General features: G+C 39.2%; 1 protein-coding gene across 7 annotated transcripts in view; it reads right to left on the reverse strand.

Annotated features, from left to right (window-relative positions):
* The window catches only part of kif13a (kinesin family member 13A), a 188081-nt gene extending 175039 nt beyond the window's left edge, over positions 1–13042 (reverse strand). For all 7 annotated transcript variants that reach the window (XM_052017039.1, XM_052017037.1, XM_052017038.1 and 4 more), the window contains exons 1-2: positions 12739–13042; positions 12463–12559 (exon numbers count right to left, since the gene is read on the reverse strand). In XM_052017039.1, coding sequence (XP_051872999.1) covers positions 12463–12559; positions 12739–12793 — 152 coding nt within the window. In that variant the 5' untranslated portion in view covers positions 12794–13042. The remainder of the gene's footprint in view (positions 1–12462; positions 12560–12738) is intronic.
* Positions 13043–20387: the final 7345 nt, after the last annotated feature.

Genomic DNA, 20387 nt, shown 5'->3' on the forward strand with positions numbered 1-20387 from the left:
TTTTGCATCTGCAGCAAACCACTAGTGACTGAGGGAAACAAGATCATCAGGACATCAATGAACATCTGCTGCATGTAAAACAGTGATCAGAATCTCAATTCAATGTTTTCATTTTTTTTAAAAGCAGGTTGCAGGAAAAAACATTGCCTAAGAGGCAGGAGTGCCATTTCAATCAGTTAGAAAATCTACGAATTCATTATGAATCAATCAAATGGAAATCACACATGGGTGTAATTGGATAAACTGTCTTTTCACATTTTGTAATCACTCTGGGCAAATTACTTCCAACTATTTGCACATTTTGTTCACCTACTGGGCAAGTAATGTGGAAAATTCCTTCCGCATATGTGAAAAGCTTCATTTAATGAGAGAAGCTGCATTGTTGGCAAATTATAACGATCTTAAATTACTACGCATTATGCATAGTTCTGTCATTTTTCTAGAAAAACTACTCAAAGCCACTAAGCCAGGTTTATTATCACTGACGTATGTCATGAAATTTGTTGTTTTGTGGCAGCAGTACAGTGCAAGACATAAAGACATAAAAATTACTACAAGTTACAAAAATATATAAATAGGTATCATAACATTGTTACTTAAAAACAAAAAAAAAATCAAATAATGTTTAATTACCATTGTGAAGCAGTAAGCTGATGTCAGTTCCCAAATGCCAAGGGCAAGTCAAACCACAAGATTGCTGGAGAATGCTTACTACAGGTACAATAAAAATTATTACCAGGGGAAACCTAGAATATCGGTCTCAACCCAGTTTAGACTTTTTATAAACAGATTGAGTATTGCTCAAACCCCATACATCAGGAAGCAATGACACAAGCACAATTTAAACATGTCTTTAAAAACAACCAAACACAAGCTTATGCTGAGGGTGATTTCTAATATAATGGCTGTAGCAGTGCAGGAATCAGTAAGTTGAGATCTGCAACTTAACTATCAAGTGAAGAAACAAAAACATCAACATTGTTATATGCAGGAATAAATATAATCTGTAATCTACAGCTTTCTCTAATTGTAAGCATATCTGCTATTTCAATATTAATATACATGATGGCACATGCTTCATGTGCATATATTTCCCATCACACTAAAGATGCACTGGATAATTGCCTCCAATCCAAGTTAAGCAATGCTATTGGAAACCTGTCGGCGTGCTCATGAAATGAAAGATTTCTTTTCTGTTCACAGGACATACTGCAATTCTACCTTCAAAGACAAGCAGAAAAACTGTAAATTAATTACAGCCAGTGATGATTTTAACATTTCACATAGAAATGGTTGTATTTCTCTTTTCCCTCTTTGTCCCAATACTTCAATATCCCTCATCTACTCTCTTCTTCACTCTTGACACAGTCTCTGCTTCAATTAGTGGCGGTCTTCAAGACAGAAGACTGAGATTGTAGAATGTGCAGGTCTTTCTGATCGCTTTCCCAATTTCCTTCCACTTAATCACAACAATGTTCCCCTTATCTCAAACTCCCAATGAGCAAGAGTCCTTACCTAAAACTCAGACATTGCTTCAGAATTTAAACACCTCTATTGAATCATTTCCTAATTATCACAGGTCCATACTCCAAGTGAGAAGAGGTAAATGTGTTATTTGTTAAATATGCCAAGAAAATCAATGCAGCTGTCCAAAATGATCTACAAAGCTTTACAACATTTAGTGGAAAGGATTGTGTCATAACTGCCTCTTATCAGAGCCAACCTGCAAATTTCCCTAAATAAAGCAGAAGCGTTAAATATAATTTAGTTGGTCCCTGAGGGTATCCAAGTGCTCAGCCACATTTCCTGGTTATTTTGTATTCAACATCTGGCTCTTTTCCATGCTATTACAGCAATTCATGTTTGGGAAATTTAATTTCCTACCAGCAATGCCAAAGTTTCTCTAAATGATCATGTGCTACTTAAAAAATTGAGGAAGACCCCAAATATCAGTGCTGAATTTGGGAGCCAACTAAGAAGTTTAGTTCACCACCTTATTCTTGAGTCAACTGGTTTATGTAAATAACTTGTATTAGAAAATCTAACAGGATTTGATACAGTCTTGCAATTTGCAGCGTTTTCACTGCAAAAAGAGTTTCCAGATTGCGAAAATCACCATGCAGTGATCCCAAGAGAGAAAATGAACTGTTGGGTTCATTAATGCCAAACACTGGAACTATCTTGTGAGATCAGACCCCCACCAAACACACCACCCCCCCCCCCCCCACCAGCCACCACCCCCACCAAAACAGATTTTTGTCTATCAAAAGCAAGAACACAGAGCAGCATGGAAAGCTGGAGCAGACCAAACACATATGGAGAGACAAGTTTACATGATCTCATTAAACATGCAAAACAGAAGCAGGAATAGAAGCCTGCTCCACCATTCAATCCCATCATGGCTGATCTTGTACCTCGACACTGCTTTCCTGCACTAATCCTATATCCGGAGATTCATTAAATATCCAGAAATCCGGGTGACAGGTAATCAGGAAATGTGTATTGTCTCTGATTTCCCCACAACACTAAACATTACCCATATTAAAAAAAAAGCAGAACCCAAAATCTATTCTTTCTTTCTCCGCCAGGTGGGTGGACACTTTTACCCATAAGCATGACCAAAATTGAGAGAAACACTGAAGAATTCAGAGAAAGTAACAGTATTAACATTAGATACAAAGAAGAATGGCAAATGGTAGTTCTGTCTTTGCTTTGAAGGCTACGACTGAGATAGAATCAGAGTTACACAGCACAGAACCACGCCCTTTGGCCCAACTCATCCATGCTGACCCAGTTGTCTGCTTGAGCTACTCCCATTTGCCGCACATCCCTCTTAACCTTTCCTATCTATGTACATACCCAAATGTCTCTTAAAAATTGTAATTGTATCCGTCTCTACAGCTTCCTCTAGCAACTTGTCCCATATATCCACCACCCTCTTTGTGATATCAGCCAATGTTACTCTCTTAATTCTGCTCAGTCCCATCTGCTGCTATCCTTGAAAGGAGAATTTTCAACTCTGGAAAAACTACTCCGACTTATTTGCAACTCAAGATCAGACAGTGTGGTGCAAAAGGGCAACAAACTACACAACATCACCATTGACCTTTACTTGTAATGCCATCAACTGACTGAAACCCAGATTGGAAGTAACTGGACTGCAAGTGTTGCAATAGTGGACTCAGTGCTAGCTTTCTACTAAAAGTGACGTGGACCTTGGCAGACAAGGAAATGATTAGTATAGATTGGGGTTTGGGAAGGGGTACTGGCAGCATCATGGTTAGTGGCAGACTAAAGAGAAAACAAGAAATAACAACATAAAAGGCAGAACAAGGTAGCGTTTTCCAAATCCTGAAATAAAGAAAATTCCTCCTGTGTTGCCAGCATTGCTTCCAAAGACCACGTACATGGAAATTAGGCAATAGTACATCTGTTCCAATAAAGAAAGAGCACAAAAAGGTCAATGACCAAAAGTCAACAAAGGCAAGCTTCCAAAGTTAATACAAGGTGAATGTTAAAATTAGTTAAATGTTTATCCCTCTCATAACACCAGAACTGAATAATCAAATTAAAACTAATATGAAATTTTTTCCTTCATACAGTGTGAATCCAGAAAAGCAAAGATGAACGAGTATTTCTCTTTTGCAGGTTCCTACGTGAGCATTAACTACTGCAAAGTTTCAGAATTACATGTTGCCACAGAGACCAGATAAAGAAATGAGGTTATGGAAACAGTGACATGGTCAAAAATATTGCAGTAGGTTTGTGAGCATCATTGATAAGGAAAAGGTCATGAAATGCTTGCTTAATAGCACCCAAGATTTCTCACTTTGATCAACTTCAATTCAACCCTCAATACAACTTGAGAGCTTGTTGACAACCAGTAATTTCTAAGCCATTCTAAGGTTGTCAATTCACCGAGAAAGTAGTACTTGGAGAGGGTGAAATTCATAATTTTCTAAACTTACTTCACATTTGGGAGGGGTGGGAAAGAAAGGGTGTAATTACATTAAATATAATCACAAATATAGAAAATATCCTATAAAACAAAAATTGTAAACATTAATCGATAGAGATAATTAACCTTGTAAAATAACTAAAACAAAAATGCTTTTCCAGATCAATAAGAACAGTCCTTATTTGGAAATAGGCTTCATCACTAAAAATAATATTTCTGTAAAGAAACTATTTTTAAAATACCACAGAATGCCAATACTCCATTAATTTAAACCCCATTCTGCAAATCATTCGGCCCAGAAATTAGCACCAAATGCTATTTTACCCATCCATTATAATATCCAACTGTAACTATGGGGATGGGGCAACAAAGAAACGGAGAAGACATGAAGCGACAGCTATGGTCCTAAAGTAAGGCAATAAAGCTGTATCCCTAACCCTTGGTTCTATTTTCTCTATTCTTATATAACCCCATTGTTTACCAGAAAGAACAAGTTTACATATCAAAAGTGTTTGAATTTTGCCTGAACTTTGCTTTCACAGACATTTTTAAAATCTGGTAGCTTGGCATTCTTTCACTGGCAATCCAGATTTATACTGCTAAAACTGGCTCCTTTATCCTATTGATAAAATACTTTTGTGATCTGCAACTCTTCTACCAGGATAAGAAAGTTCGTTTCAACAACATAAATGCGAAGGCTGGTTAGATGGACCCCTCCCCCAACCCCATGACAAATTAAACAAACACCAATGGGAAAGTGCCAATGACCCTCAACAAACAAATAATATCACAGTATTTACAAAGCCCTAACAGTGCCTCAACTGACAGTGAGAGTGCAACAGCATAGGAAACAGTCAGCTTTTAATCTTCCTGATTTTAGTGCAAGCCCAAAAATGAATTCCAAAAAGGAGAGTAAAATCCAATAGAACACATGTGAAAATAGTGCACATCAGGCTGCTGCTCTCCCTTCTTGACATCTAAGTACGTTTTTTTCTAATCTCTGTGCAATAACATTCAAAGTACAGCAAATCTAAAGCTGGAAACATCATTAATTGAGAGCAGAAACAATGGAAAGGATGCTGCTACTGGAATGACTTAACTCCTTACAATATGCTGTAAAGATAAGATGTGTTTATTATATTTGAAAGTTTTTAAGTCCCTCCCAATGTTGATTAAACAGTTTTTTTCTGATGATGAACATTAAGACATGTACTTGCTCCTAGCTGTTTACACCTGATTCTTTATAGTCCAAGCCCGTTAAAAAAAAATTGAAGCCAAAACTCAGAATGCTTGTCCATCCTTTGACAGGATACTTTTCTGAAGAACACTTTAAAGTACGATTCATGATTGATTTGGTCATAAATTACTAAAATCAATTGATTAAGACTAGTGATTCCCTAAGCACTTTAAAATGCTGAGTAACATTTTTCAGTGGTTCAAAAATTGATCAGTAGGCACCAAATTGATCACCTGCTCACCTCCCCTTCTTCCATTGAAAGGCCCAAAATATTAGCACTCTCAATTTTGATCAAATCATTTATACTAAAACCAACAGGATTGTAAAGTGGGGGCTTTTCAGTTAATACTTAAACTTAAAAATACCAGCTAGCGTATCAGATGGAAGAAGCTGAGCAGTTGACTAGTGTGTTTAGCTTAGTGTTTGTAGCACAAAGTAGCAATAGTTATTAATTTACAATAATGGCCAGGATTAAACAAAACTAATCAGAATAACCAACACTTTACTGATTAGAACCAAAGATCACAACCTTTCTCAGATTACATTTGAGTATTATATTTACTTGAGCACAGACAATGGTCACTTAAAAAATAGATTCCGTTGCACTCAACTTCAAACTCTCCTTCATAAAGATATCAATTAACAGACTTTCATCCTTGTGTTACATATGCAGGAATTATATACAAGCTTTAGAAAGCATTCTGAAATTCAAACAAAAAAGTGAGTGCAAGATGAACACAAATTTGCTAATTAACCTTTCATCGAGAAATGCAAAGGCATTTAACAGAATCCAGAACAATGTTCACCTCAAAGAGTTCCAAACTAAGTGTCAACAAATACTTGGAAGCAACAAATGTACTTTACAAATGCAATTTGGACAAATAAAAAGTGTTAAAATGATGACATTCAGAGTTGAGCAGATATCATCAGCCTTAAGTTTATAAAGATTAGGGCTCAAAGAATTATCAGAAAAATAAACAGGTTTAAAACTGGTTTCAAAAAAATCACAGTCATAAATGGAAGCAGATATTTGATTTGAATAAAATTAATGCTATCACAGTAATTACAACTCCCCAGCAGTATTTGAATGGATATGGAAAGGCAAAAGGTCAAGAATTCCAATAGATTGAGGGCTGCTTCCAAAATGAGTGTTGTGTTCATTCAGAAACAAAATCAATGTTAAAATGTGTCAGTTCATCTGTGACACACACTGTTATTCATTTCCCTGTCTGATAGATAGGGTATTTTACCTTCTCCAAACACAGCTGGAAAACTTCAAGATGGAGCATAAATGTGGTTGTATTACATGTAGGGAGCTGATAAAAGTTCCACAAGAGAGTTTTGGTGGAATAACTTTAGAAAAATTGCTTCCACCAAAACAGATTTAAAGATAAGATCTCAATAAGAAAATGAGTTTTTTTTAAAGAAATCACTCAGTATGGTCTGAAATGCTGTGCCTGAGAAGGTGATGGAGACAGATTCCAGAGTAACTTTCAAAAGGGAATAGGATAATAGGGCAACAAGGGAAGGACAGGATGGCAGAACTAATCACTTAGCTTTTTCCAAAGAAAGATGCCACAGGTATGATCAGGCAAGTAGCCTGCTGTTTTGGCTTTGGATTCTGATAAAAGGTCAGTGACTCAAAATGTTATCAATGTTTCAATTTTCCACAGATGCTGCCTGACCTTCTGTATACTTCTAGCATTTTCTGTTTTTATTTCAGACTTCCAGCATCTTCAGGTTTTTGCTTTTAAATGTGTGCCAGAGAAGTGATCTGTAGCTTCAATTATGAAGTAGATCTTCATAAAGGCAAGTTATGAGCACTAAAGTTATAGGATTCACAAGAATGCAAGACGTAGCATAAAAAATAATTTTCAAATACAGATCAGTCTACTAATCTGCACAAAAATAAACATTATGAACAATGTGGAGGAATCTATTTATAATTTTTTGTCTTGAATGGTATAATGAGTGATTAGCAACAGCCAATATACAAGGAAATATCTCAGTGACTTAAATTAATCCAAGTCCTGAATAAAACAAAAGACAAGTAAACGTACAAAAAGTTGATTATAAAGATTACGTACCACGAGCATCAGTGCTTGGATTTTACCAGTTCTAGTCAATAAAAATGACTAGATTCTCAACCAAACCAATGAGTACAATGAATTTTCAGGTGGCACACATGGAAACAGATGTCCAATACAAGATTTGCAGAAGAACATAAAACAATGCGCAATGGGGGGGGACACTTAACTGATCAAATTTAGAAATCAAACAACAAATATAAATTGGATTAAAGGAATACACAGTTACTCAAATGTAATAAGCCAATATAAGAAAACAATAGTAAGAGTAGATTATAAAACTTTAACATCAGAGCAAAACTTCTATGGTAAAACCTTCCTGGACTATAAGAACATCTTAGATAGGTACTTCATTGTTACCATAGACATGGAGTAAAGGGCCTATTTCTGTGCTGCATGACTATGACATTAGTGATTTTTTTGACTGCCAATTCAGAATATATATCTATTTAGAAAGATTGCAATAAGCAACAAAGTTACTTCCAAACATCATGGGATAAATTATGACAACCTACGCAGTCTACACAAAAATAAAAAAATGAGTGACCCATATGAACATATAAACTTCTGTGATATAAACTCTTCAATTTATTCTGATCAGGATACATTCAACTGCAACCAAAAATAAAATTATAGAAGTATTAAGAGAAAATCAGTTTTTATTGTTGAACAGCTTTTGGGGGGGCAAAAAGACAACAAATAAGAAAGCACAAACTGATCATTTTAAAAATAAGACAAGAATTAGCATTAGGGAGCTTTGTTTAAAATAATGATTTAACAATCAAGTAACTCATTAAGCATCAGATCAGAAAGTAAATGGCTCCCATGTTGAGAGTTAAGATTCTAGAAGAGCCAAATGGCTGCTTCCCAATGTCGATTTCATTATGTGCACAGATGTTGAAGAATCATCAATACAATATGCTGAAACAGGCACATGGGATGGTCATGTAATTTAAAAGACTGTGGATGGTCATCTACTCAGAGAAGTGATCTGTACCTTCAATTGTGAAGTAGATCTTCATAAAAGTGAGTTATGACCACTTAAAAAAGTTATAAGATTCACTAAAATGTAAAAAAAGAGTAGCATAAGAAATAATTTTCAAATATAGATCAGTCTACTAATCTACACAAAAATAAACATTATGAACAATGTGGGGGAATCTATTTATAATTTTTGTCTTGAATGGTATAGTGAGTGATCAAGTAAAAGCAAAATGATCAACAACAGATCAACAGATCAGTGGTCAATGGGTCTTATTCTGGCTAGAGGTCCATGACTGGTGGTGTTCCATAGGGATCCATACTGGGACCTATACATATGATTTGGATGAAAATGTGGATTGGTAAGCTTGTTGATTACACAAAGATTGGTGGCATTGTGGATAGTATAGAAGGTTGCCAAAGGATACAGTGGGATATAGATCAGTTGCAAATATGGGCAAAGAAATGGCAGATAGTGTTTAGTCTGGGCAAGTATGAGATGTTGCACTTTGGGAGATCAAATGTAAAGGGAAAGTACACAGTTAATGGCAGGACCCTTAACGGTGTTAATGTACTTGGGGTCCAAGTTCTAGTCCATAGCTCCCCAAAGGTGGCCACACAAGTTGATAGGGCAGTAAACAAGGCATATGGCATGCTTGCCTTTATTAATCGAGATATTGAATACCCGAGTCAGGAAGTTATGTTACAGCTTTATAAAACTCTGGATAGGCCATACATGGAGTATTGCATTCGATTCTGGTTGCCCCATTATAGGATGGATGTGGAGGCTTTGAAGAGGGTTCAGAAGAGATTTACTCAGATGCTGCTTGGATTAGAGGGCATGTGCACTCTAGTCCAAGCAAGTTGAGCAAACTAGGGTTGGTTTCTCTGGAGCAGTGGAGGCTGAAGATAGACCTAATAGAAGTTCATAAAATTATGAGAAGCATGGATAAATAGCTGATATCATTTTCCCAGGGTTGAATTGTCCCCAGTACTGGAGGGCATACATTTAAGGTGAGAGAGGAAAAAGTTCAAAGGAGATGTGCAGGGCAACAGAGAGTGGTGGGAGCCTGGAATGCACTGTCAGGAGTGCATGGTGGAGACAGATGATAGCGGCATTTAAGAGGCTTTTAGATAGGCACATGAATATACAGAGAATGGGGGGAATATGGACCATGTGCAAACAGAAGGGATAAGGTGTCGTTAATTTAATTAGTTCAGCACAACACTGTGAGCCAAAGGGCCTGTTCCTATGCTGTTCTATGTTCTAGGCAAGGTACCGGAAGACTGGAGGATAGCTAATGTTATGCCTTTATTTAAGAAGGGCAGTAGGGATAAGCCATGGATCTACAGGCCAGCGAGCCTTATAGCCGTGGTGGGAAAGTTATTGGAAAGGATTCAGAGGGATAAGACTTATCTGCTTTTGGAAAGACAAGGACTGATTAGAGATTGTCAGCATAGCTTGGTGCATGGGAAATCATGTCTCACCAAACCCGATTTAGTCACCTCTTCAAACAAAAACTCAGAGGAGTGAAGAGGGCAAGGTGGTAGACACTGTCTACATGGACTTTAGCAAGGCCTTTGACAAAGTCCTGCATTGTAGGCTGATCCAGAAGTTTAAAGCACTTGGGATCCAGGGTGACCTAGCCAACTGGATACAAAATTAGTTTTGTAATAGGAGGCAGAGGCTGGTGGTGAGGGGCTGTTTTTCCGGATTGGGGACCTGTGATCAGTGGTGTGCTGCCAGGATCAATGCTGGATCCACTGTTGTTTTTCATATATATTAATGATTTGGATGAGAATGCCAGTGGCATGATCAGCAAGTTTGCAGATGACACCAGAATTGATGATGATGTGGAGAGTGAAGAAGGTTGTCTAAGATTACAACTGGATATTGATCAACTAAGTGGACAAGGAAATGGCAGATGGAATTTATCTCTGCTGAGTGCAAAGTGTACTTTGGGAAGCTAAACCAAGGCAGGACTTACAGTGAATGGCAGGGCCCTGAAAGTTTTGTGGAACAGAAAGACCTTAGGGTACAAGTACACAGTTCTCTGGAAACTGGAACGAAGATAGACAGGGTGGTGAGGAAAGCATATGCCCATGCTTGCCTTCATCAGCTGAGGCACTGAGTACAAGAGTGGGGATGTCATGTTAAATTGGTTAGGCTGCATTGGAGTATTGTGTGCAGTTCTAGTTGCCACCCAATAGGAAGCGCCTGATTAAGCTGGAGCGGGTACACAAAAGATTCGCAAGGATGTTGCCGGATAGGAGGGCTTGCGTTATAAGAAGAAATTGGATTATAATAGGGTAGATAGTTAGTGTCTATTTCCCTTGGTAGGGGTGTCTAAAACTAGAGGGCACAAGTTTAAGATGAGAGTGAGGAGGTTTAAAGAAGATCCGAGGGGTAAATTTTTCACACAATGTGTAGTTGGTATCTAGAATGAGTTGTCAGGGGAGATAGTGAAGGCAGGAACAGTAACAACATTTAAGAGGCATCCCGTCAGGAATGAGCAGGGCATAGAGGGTTATGGAATTAATGCAGGCAAGAGGGATTAGTACAGATACGCATGATGGTCGGCACAGACGCGGTGGGCCGAAGGACCTATTACTATGTTGTACAACTCCAACGAGATATCACCTCCGTAATTAAAGGTACAACGAAATAACAAATAAAAAACTAACTGGAATAAGGTGTTGATAAGTAGTAATTTAGTATTCATGATAAATTCATAACGCAAACGTTGCTGGCGTCACAAATAGTTAAGTGAAGGAAACGAACTAGACGTCGTCACTAGACTTCTAGCCGCGTTGGTACACAAGATCTTGATCCAACCCCTTAATTTAGTCCACGCAATGCTGGATCTCGTATATCGTAAATATATCAGAATACAGATGCTTAGATTTACAACAGTTAAATGCCTTCTGCGTGTCTTCACTGCGAGAAATCTTTCAACTGAAGACGATGTAATAACTTAAATTGAGATCTATCCAATTAACTGTTCACTTAGACAGCCAAATAACGCCCTAGACAGACCAGCTAGAAAGAGCCGCTCCCTCAAAAACAATCAGGATACGACGAAATCTCTGCGTGAGCCGATATTCAGCTGGAGGAAGAAAACCACACCTGCTATTCAGGGACTGGCATTCGGTTAGTGCGAGGGGTGGTTGGATTTGCGACTGGTCGAGGCTAGTTCCGCGTCTGTCCTCTACAAGCCAATTGAAAAGCTGGTAACCGAGTCTGAAGGCTTTTATCAGCCGGCAATCATTTTTTTACCAAGTAGAATATTCATCTTAAACAGGTCTGGGATATATTTACAACTTTTTTTTCAAAATAAAGAGCATTAACACCAGTAGTTTAGAGTTAAACTGAAACCAGGTGGGGTGAGCTTAAACTAGGCACATTTACAAGAGCTTCTATGCAGAAACGTACACAGATCGGATCCTGCAGCATAGCATGGAACCCAACCTCTTCCGTCACCCCAATATATTTTTGAAACAAAAATCGACACACGAGTCCCTTAAAATTAAACATATCGAACCACACCCTGTGGGCGACTTAAAGATATAAGCCATAAAAAGGGGAGTTAGTGTGAACTGAAGTCAGGGGCCATCACACACCATTCATCCCGGGCAATCAATTACTCCATCAATATCAAATTACCAACACCACAATGTTAATTGTCGCTCGCCTACTTCAACATCATTTCATCTCTCTCTTTCTCTCCCCCTCCCCTTCATTTTTTTCTGTGTTGTGTTGGGGTTTTTTTTGGGTATGTGCCAACATTATCTTTCCTTTTTTTCTTGTATAAGATAAAGGGAACGGGGGAGACCAAGTCCTCTGTGGCATGGGTATTGATGGGGGTTAGCAGCTGTTTTAGAAGATCCAATTGCGCTTCCTTGAAACCGACCGGGGACTTTTTAATCTTATCCCCGGACACAGTGATTTCTGGCGCCGATTGCCGTCTCGATCGTAGACGGTCCCCCACCCCCCCCCCCCTTACCTCGTACATTTTTTGTTAATGGGACTAACAGATTTTGTTATGCACATCTAATTTACACCCTTCATCAGGAGTCAGTTGTTATGGCGGTATAATGAGATAAATCGGTAGAAGGAAAACAAAGTGTTTGCCTTGTGCTGCCGATACATATTTTTGGGAAGAGGATAGTGGCTGTCGCTTAAAAGCTGTGTCTGTTACCTGTTGTCTCCCTTAGACGTGTTGGGACAAGGCGGCGGGTGAAGAACAGTCTGATTTTCTTCCATCTCCACCACGCACTTGGTGTTGAGTTCCATCTCTGCAGAACATCAGTCAAAATGTTACCAAACTGCCCACTACCCATCTCTCGCTCTCTTCCCACCCACCACTATTAACAGCGATGCTTAAAAATGCATTGCAAAGTTTTTCTTTAAAAAAAAACTCGGAAACTGCACTCGCTATTTAAGATGTTTTTTTATATATCTGAATTCTGCTCACCTCGCCGGTTCATGGGGCGGACTCTCACTGCAACTTTCACCTTGGAATCCGACATTTTCACACACTTTCTTCCTCCCTCCCAACGGTCCTATTAACTTCCACTTATTTCCTTGGTTGCTCCGACTGTTGCAAATCCTCCTCGGCTCCTTCGTGCACGCGTCTTACAAAAAGCCACGGGTCCATTACTTGAGACAGATTAAAAAGGCAAGGGAGCTCTTGTTTCTCTGGCGCGCTCTCGCCTTGCTAACCAGAGATGTTTGACTCCTCTCCCTTCATCACCGCCGCCATGTTACAAGCGTTCAATCAGTCAAGTCAGGACCCGCGGAGATTCCCGAAACAGGGACTAGACGCGACTCGGCTCCACTCCGCTGGGCCGCACGGAAACAGCCGAGAACTAGACACTCGGCTGCAACCAGGCGACGGGTCACCCACGGAAACACCCGAATGGCCTCGGGTCAAGCACAATGCAAGCCGAAGAACACCGGCCAAGACCCATCGTGGTTGGCGAGCCCACCATAAAGCTCACGGAAAGAACCTAACCGATCCAAGTAAGGACAATGTTTTTCTCTTGGGCAGGCTTTCTCACGAAAATATTATGTCATCATCCCAGTAACTATTGAATCATTTGGGTGGTCTCGTGCGCTGGAGGACGGGCAAAGATCTGGCAAATGGCGTTTAATGTGGATAAAGTAGGAAATTGTCCATTTTAGCAGGAAAAAGAGAAAAGCATATTATCTCAAAGAAAAAACTGGGACATCGGGAATATTGCTCCCTCTTGATGGCAGGTGAAAACCTGGTCTCCAGGTGTAAGGTGTTCTCAGGGTTGCTGTACTTGGCACAGGTGTGGTCTATACCCCACTCTGGTGCCGTGGCAGTTACCTGCCCATCTGGAGATCCAAGATGGAGGGTATCCAACTGATTGCAATACATAAGTCTCCAGAGTACAAGAGTACAGGGAAGAAAACATGCCTAATATTGCCTTAATCCCAATGGCCACCTTTGTGTGTGGCTGCATCAAGCTGTGCATGGAACCAAAGTACGCAAACACAAAGTGTCACTTTGTCACATGCTGAGGTTCTACCTGTCCCCAGGGTTGTGAAGGATGGGTCTGGCCTCCTTGCTGTGCAATGTTCCATTCAGTTGGACCTTGCCACATTACCTGTCCTTTGTAGAATAGTTTCTATGGGAAAATCGCCCTTGCCCACAAGTCCATCGGGCAGTGGCCAGTGTGGAATGTCCTGCAGGCTTTCTGAGAGAAAGACAAGATGGATCCTGTGAGATGATTTCCTAAACAAACTGTCAAAACCATTAGGCAGATTGTCTCATTGCCAGAACTTGCCAACAAGCACCAAGACCTCACTTGGGGGTGACTCCCTGTCAGATCCTTCCTGCACAGTCAGCATCTCATTCACAATGTATGCTGCCCTTGAGACAGCTGTGGTGAGGATAAGACAATAATCCATCTCTTTGTGGACTGTGCGTTTGCAAAGGTGGTCTGGAAAAGGATGCAAGGGTCCTTGTCAAGGTTCTTCCCAAGCAGCTGCGTAACAGATCTACAAACTGTTCCTGGGGATACATACTGAGATAAACATCAAATGATGCTGGAAGATCGTCAACTCAGTGAATGATGCACTTTGTTCTGCCTGAAATTTGTTGATCTTCCAGTACAACAAGATGTCTGTAAGTGAATGCTACCACCTGACACATTCCTAGCTGCAGGAGTACATGCTATGGGATGCACTGAACCTTAGTACAGCCAAAGCGAAGACCTGTGGGTAAGGACTGCAGCATAAGGACCTGCTGGCACTGGACACTGAGGGGCTGGGTCCTGTGCAAAGCCTCTCAAACACTTGATGGGTGTATTGTGCAAAAAGGCCACAAAAGTGGCATTGGTGCTTTGAAAATAGAATGTATTAACTTAATGGCACGATAAATGTATTGACTTTATGACACAATGAATGTAAAGAAAGATGCACTGATTGCATTGTATATCCTGTATATATTTTTATGAATAAAATACTTATTTCAAAAAATAAAATGTTGAGTGATCGCAGAGTTCTGAAATGCAGAGGGTTCTGAATGTTGAGATTTGCAAGAAGTTACTATGCAGGTAAAACAAGTAATCAGGAAGGCAAACAGAACATTTTTTTTATTGCTAGGGGAGGGAGGTAATACTTCTGTTATTTAAGACACTGATATGACCACATCTGGAGTACTGTATACAGCTTTGATTTCCTTGTTTAAGAAACAATGCTTATGTGTTGGAAGCAATTTAGAAGAAGTTTACTGGATTAAGAACAGGAACAGAAAGGGTCTCCTATGAGGAAAGCTTGGACAGGCTAAGTTTGTATCCACTGGAATTCCGAAGAGTGAGAGGAGATTTCATGGAAACATCAAGTGGATGGATTCAGAAGGGTCTTGACAGAATAGATGTGAAGAGGATGCTTCCTATTGTTAGAGTACCTAGATCTAGGGGTAAGAAAAAAATGAAGTGAAATCATTTTTTGATGGTTGTGAATGTTTGGAACTCTTCCTCAAAGAGTGCTGTAAGCAAAATCTTTTAATATTTTTAAGGGAGAAGTAGATATATACTTGATAAGTGAGGAGGTGAAAGGGTACTATAGGCAGCAGTGCAGAGTTGGCATTACAGTCAAATCAGTAATGCTGTTATTAAATAGTAGAGCTTGCTCACAGGGTTGAGTCGCCAAATCCTGCTAATTAATATGTTGGAATTCAAGATTTCACATGTGATTCTTCTGCTGAAGTGGCTGATCTCTGGTCAAGGTTACAGTATTGGTGCTAATTCTATACCCATGGAAGGAGGAGAAAAAAGAAACAAAGGTCTTCCCTTCAGTGACCCTAATACAAGGTGTGGAATCTGGTAGGTAAGGCATAGCCTCCACTCTGCAGCCATTCCTCCTTTCTAATGATCTGAAATTATATGGTGTTGGGTCTGCTTCTGATCCTGATTCGTATGTTAGCTAAAAACGAGCGCAGTATTAGAAATAGATTCTGAGTGACTTTCATTCCAAGAAAGAAGACAAGTTTTCATTTGGAACGATAATAAATTTAAAAATGCTGGAAACACTTAGCAAGTGTCAAGGATGCTTCGGCCTCTGTTTCTCATTCCACAGATGCTGCCTACTGAGTATTCCCAGCAATTTCTCTTATTTCAGACTTCCATTTAGAATGAGGATAGTCCATCATACTCAAGGAACACCAAAATAGTTGAGCCATCTTTTTTAACAGTCATATGAAAAAAAAATCCACAAGGGGACTTTGGACTATCAATACCAGAATAAAAGATTTATTTAAATAGGATTATAAGAATTAGAAAAGCAGATCAAAACCAAGTAAACATACTAAATTAACTGACTTTATCGCTTGTCTCAATTTTGCATAACAAACCACATGGTGCTCATTGGTTAGGAAAGGATTTTGTATTTGCTTCACTTGGGTCCCCCTAAAGGTGATGTGAGTTGCTCAGATGTCACCGACTGAAGTAAACTACCAAAAGTGGCCTCTTTTTTGGGAGCTGCAAAACTCATGAAACTTAAGGGAGGACATGGTCACGTACCTCTTTGCAGACTGTGGATTTGCTGAGATGGTGTGGAGAAGGATGCAAGGGTCCTTGTCTTGGATCACCCCAAGCAGCTTCGTATTAGAGGACTCTCTGCTTTACGGGCTATTCCCAAGGACACACAGAAACAGATGTCAAGTGCTGCTGGAAGGTCATCAACTCGGTGAAAGATGCGCTTTGGTCTGCCTGAAATTTGTTGGTCTTCCAGCACAGTGAGATGTGTCTAAGGGAATGCTGCCGACTGGCACATTCCAGGCTACAGCAGTGCCTGCTGAGGGATGCACTGAAGCTTCGTGCAGCCAATGTAAAGGCTCTCTGGGGAAGGACCACAGTCATGGAGGGGCTGAGTCAGGTGGGGAAGCCCCTCACACATTGATAAGGTTTATCACCCCAGGGGGGCACACGAGTGGGAATGGTGCTATGGTCTTTTTTTTAAAAAGTGTTAATACTACTGAATGTATTCACCAAATGACATTAAGAATGTAAAAAGTTTTTCCACTTTTTTCTTCTTGTATATATATTTTATTATAAATAAAGTTTATTTTTGAAATAAAAATACTTTGAAAATATCATTATAAATAAAAATAATATCCTGAACACTTTCGATATTTTGTAAATGAGTTAAGGAAAAGAAGTTAATAAAGGTTAGTACATTTTAGTAACCATAAAGAAGATGGGGATGGAAGTCATGGGTATGGTTCTAAAATCAGGCTTACCTGAACTTTTGAGCTCAAAGAACCCTTTTGTTTTAGATGGAGCAGAGGGTAGCACTTCCATGCTCTTGATGTTCCATCGATCATGTGGAGTGACATGAAATGGTATACAACACTCATTTGATGTCACTTGCAAAAAGAAAACTGCTGGACATATGAGGCCCATAGGAACAATAAAGTGATAACCAAAGAGTTGAGTCCTGCTTCAACATTGCTTTCAGGTTTCCACTTTACCTGGACCGCTGCTGAAGAGTCCGAAAAGCCATAATAGGAAGCTCACAGATGATAATAAAAATGGCATTGTGATAAACAGCAAGGAAGAAAGGTGTAGGCTGCTGTAGAATTAGCTTCAAAAACTGTGGGAAGCAACACAACCAGAGGACCTTAACAGTTCAAGAAGGTGGCTTACTATCTTCTTGAGAGTAAGAAGGATTGGACAATGAAATCAGAACCAGAGTCAGGTTTATTATCACTGACATATATCGTGAAATTTGTTGTTTGGCCTTCCAGTGACACCCTCCATCTGTAAATGAATAAAACAAACATATCAATGGATTGGTTCGGTGGAAGTGAAAATATAATTTATTCTGTAGAATTGTAAGGTATTGCATTTGGAAAGGGAAAGCAAGGGAATACATAATAAGTGATAGTATCCAAGGGATCCTGGAGTGCATCTTAGTCATTAGATGCTAAGAGGATGTTTCACCTTGTAGGGGAATGTATAACTGGAAAGCAAAGTTTCAGAAAAAGGGGTAAGATGGAGATGCACAAAAAGGAGCTGGAGGAACTCAGTGGAACTGGTCCAGATCAACGTAGAACATAGAACACTACAGCACAGTACAGGCCCTTCAGCCCACAATGTTGTGCTGACATTTTATCCTGCTCTAAGATCTATCTAACCCTTCCCTCCCACATAGCTCTCTATTTTTCTATCATTCAGGTGTCATGAAGGGTCTTGACCTGAAATGTCAACTGTCCATTTCCCTCCATAGATGCTGCCTGACCTGCTGAGTTCCTCCAGCTCCTTTTTGCGTTGCTCCAGATTTCCAGCATCTACAGTCTCTTGTCTCTCCAGTAAGATGGAGATGAATTGTTTTCTGAGGATTTTTAATCTTTGGCTTTTTCTACCTGAGAGAGAGAGCTGTGAGGGCTGAATTATTGAATGTATTCAAAGCTGAGAAAGATATCTGATCTATAGGGGATTCAACAGATTATGGGGAAAAGGTAAAAAAGTGGAGCTGAAGCCAAAATCAGATTAGCCATTGAATGGCAGAGTGGCTAGAGGGGTTACATGGCCTAATCCTGTTATATTTTATGTCCACATAAATTCCTGAAGGTAGTGTGAAAGGGATTAAGAAGGCAAGTAGGAGATTTGCATGTCTCAGCCAAGGCATAGAACATAAGAGCAGAGTTCATCCTGGAGCTCAATAAAGTGATCAGGATACAGTTAGAGTCTGTGTGCTGTTCTGGTCATCATATTTCATAAAGAATGATTTTAACATGGGGAAGGTGGAAAAGAGATTTAAAAAGAGATTTAGTTGTGAGGCTCCATCCTGCCATGTTGAAATTTTTCCCTGTTGGAACCAAGGAGACTGAGGGGAGATTTAATTGACGTGGATAAAATTATGAGAGTCCTCCACAGGATAAACAGAAAGCAGATATTTCCTAAGGCAGAAAGATCAATAATTAGGAGATTAAATTAAGATTTAAGGTAACCAAGGATATAATGAAAACATTTTTCACCAGAAGTATGATGGGTCTGGAATTCACTGCAAGTGACGCTGGAGGCAGAATCTTGCATCACATTTAAAAAGTACCTCGATAACAATTTATAATGCGGTCACCTAAAGGGTTACAGGCTGAGAGCTGGGAATCAGGATTAACCTAAATAGCTTTTTTTTCCTGGTTGGTAGGAACATGATGAGCCATTTGGTCTCCTATGTTATATATTGCCAGACTTCAATAAATCTACAACTGCTACAATCCCTCTTAGGAATGTTGCCAATTTTAGAAAATTTCTCATTTTCACTTTTATTTAGTTTTTCCCAATATTTAACTTTTCTCTTAATTTCATTGTCTTAATGTTTGCTTTTACTGTAGGAAACAAGTCCAGTAATTCTTATCACTCAAATGCAAGGATGACAATTTTGAATCAGTTACTCTGTTCAGGAGGGGAAGTGGGTAAGAAAAATCAAAACTGCATGTTCATTATTCCCAGTGAGAAACATCAAAGTAGATTTAATTTTTAAATTTTAATTGTTAAATTAAAGGAAAATTTAGGGGAGATGTCACAGGTAGGTTTAGGGGAGATGTCAGAGGTAGATTTTTTTACACAGAGGTACTGCCAGGGGCTGATACAATGGGACATTTAAGAGACTCTTAGATAGGCACATGGATGTAAGAAAAAATGGAGGTTATGGGCTGTGTAGAAAGGAAGGGTTAGATTGATCGTGGAGCAGGTTTATATAGGTTGGCACAACATCATGGGCCAAGGGGATCTTACGCCGTACTGTTCTCTGTTCTAAATTTACTGATCAAGAATTGGTTAATTTGGGAAGTACATTCATACTAAGTGGCTGATAAATGCTAACAAACTGGTCATAAAAATCACTTAAAATGTATTTGGTTTTGACCTTGTGTAAATAACCAAATGAACCTAGATGCAGTTGCACACCCACACAGAGATATGGTTCAAACCTGTTGGAAATCCACAGACTTGGCAAAACCCCATTAATTTCCAGAGTGCACATAGCAATAGCCAGCTAGAGAATCGTGAAAACACAAACACAGGTGTGTATCCATATGTTGTTGATTTTAAGGAGTTATGTACACTAATCCAAGGAGCTGTTAACCATTGAAAAGAAAACACATCACGTTTATCAGAATACAAGGATTATAAAGCTTAACCAAATTGCCCACTTATTGTACTTATTTTATTTTTCCTTCTGTCCTGGTGCCAAGCCCATATCCATTTACTCCTTGCTTAAGCAGGAATGTTTATTTTTAGCAATGCTTCAACCACACAAACATTCACTTACATTAAGCCACAGACCATTCAGAAGCAAAGGGAAGGAAAACATTACTATTTCAATTACATTCTAGGTTCAGGTAATTTCAGCATTTAATGTCTCTGTTTTATACACAGAATATTTTTACTCCAGTCTGTTTTTTCTTCTTTCACTTCACTTTGTTCTGAGAGTAGTAAAAGATTTAACTACGAAAGAAAGCGAAGGAAGTTCAATGTTCCCAAACCCAGGACTTATGAATTGAAGATCCAGGAATAATCTTAATTGCTTCTGAATTATTACAAAAATATAGCTTGTTTACCAGATCAGATCAGAATGCTCAATATAGAT

This window comes from Pristis pectinata, chromosome 5 (assembly GCF_009764475.1).
Source record: "Pristis pectinata isolate sPriPec2 chromosome 5, sPriPec2.1.pri, whole genome shotgun sequence".
Taxonomy (NCBI): Eukaryota; Metazoa; Chordata; class Chondrichthyes; order Rhinopristiformes; family Pristidae; genus Pristis; species Pristis pectinata.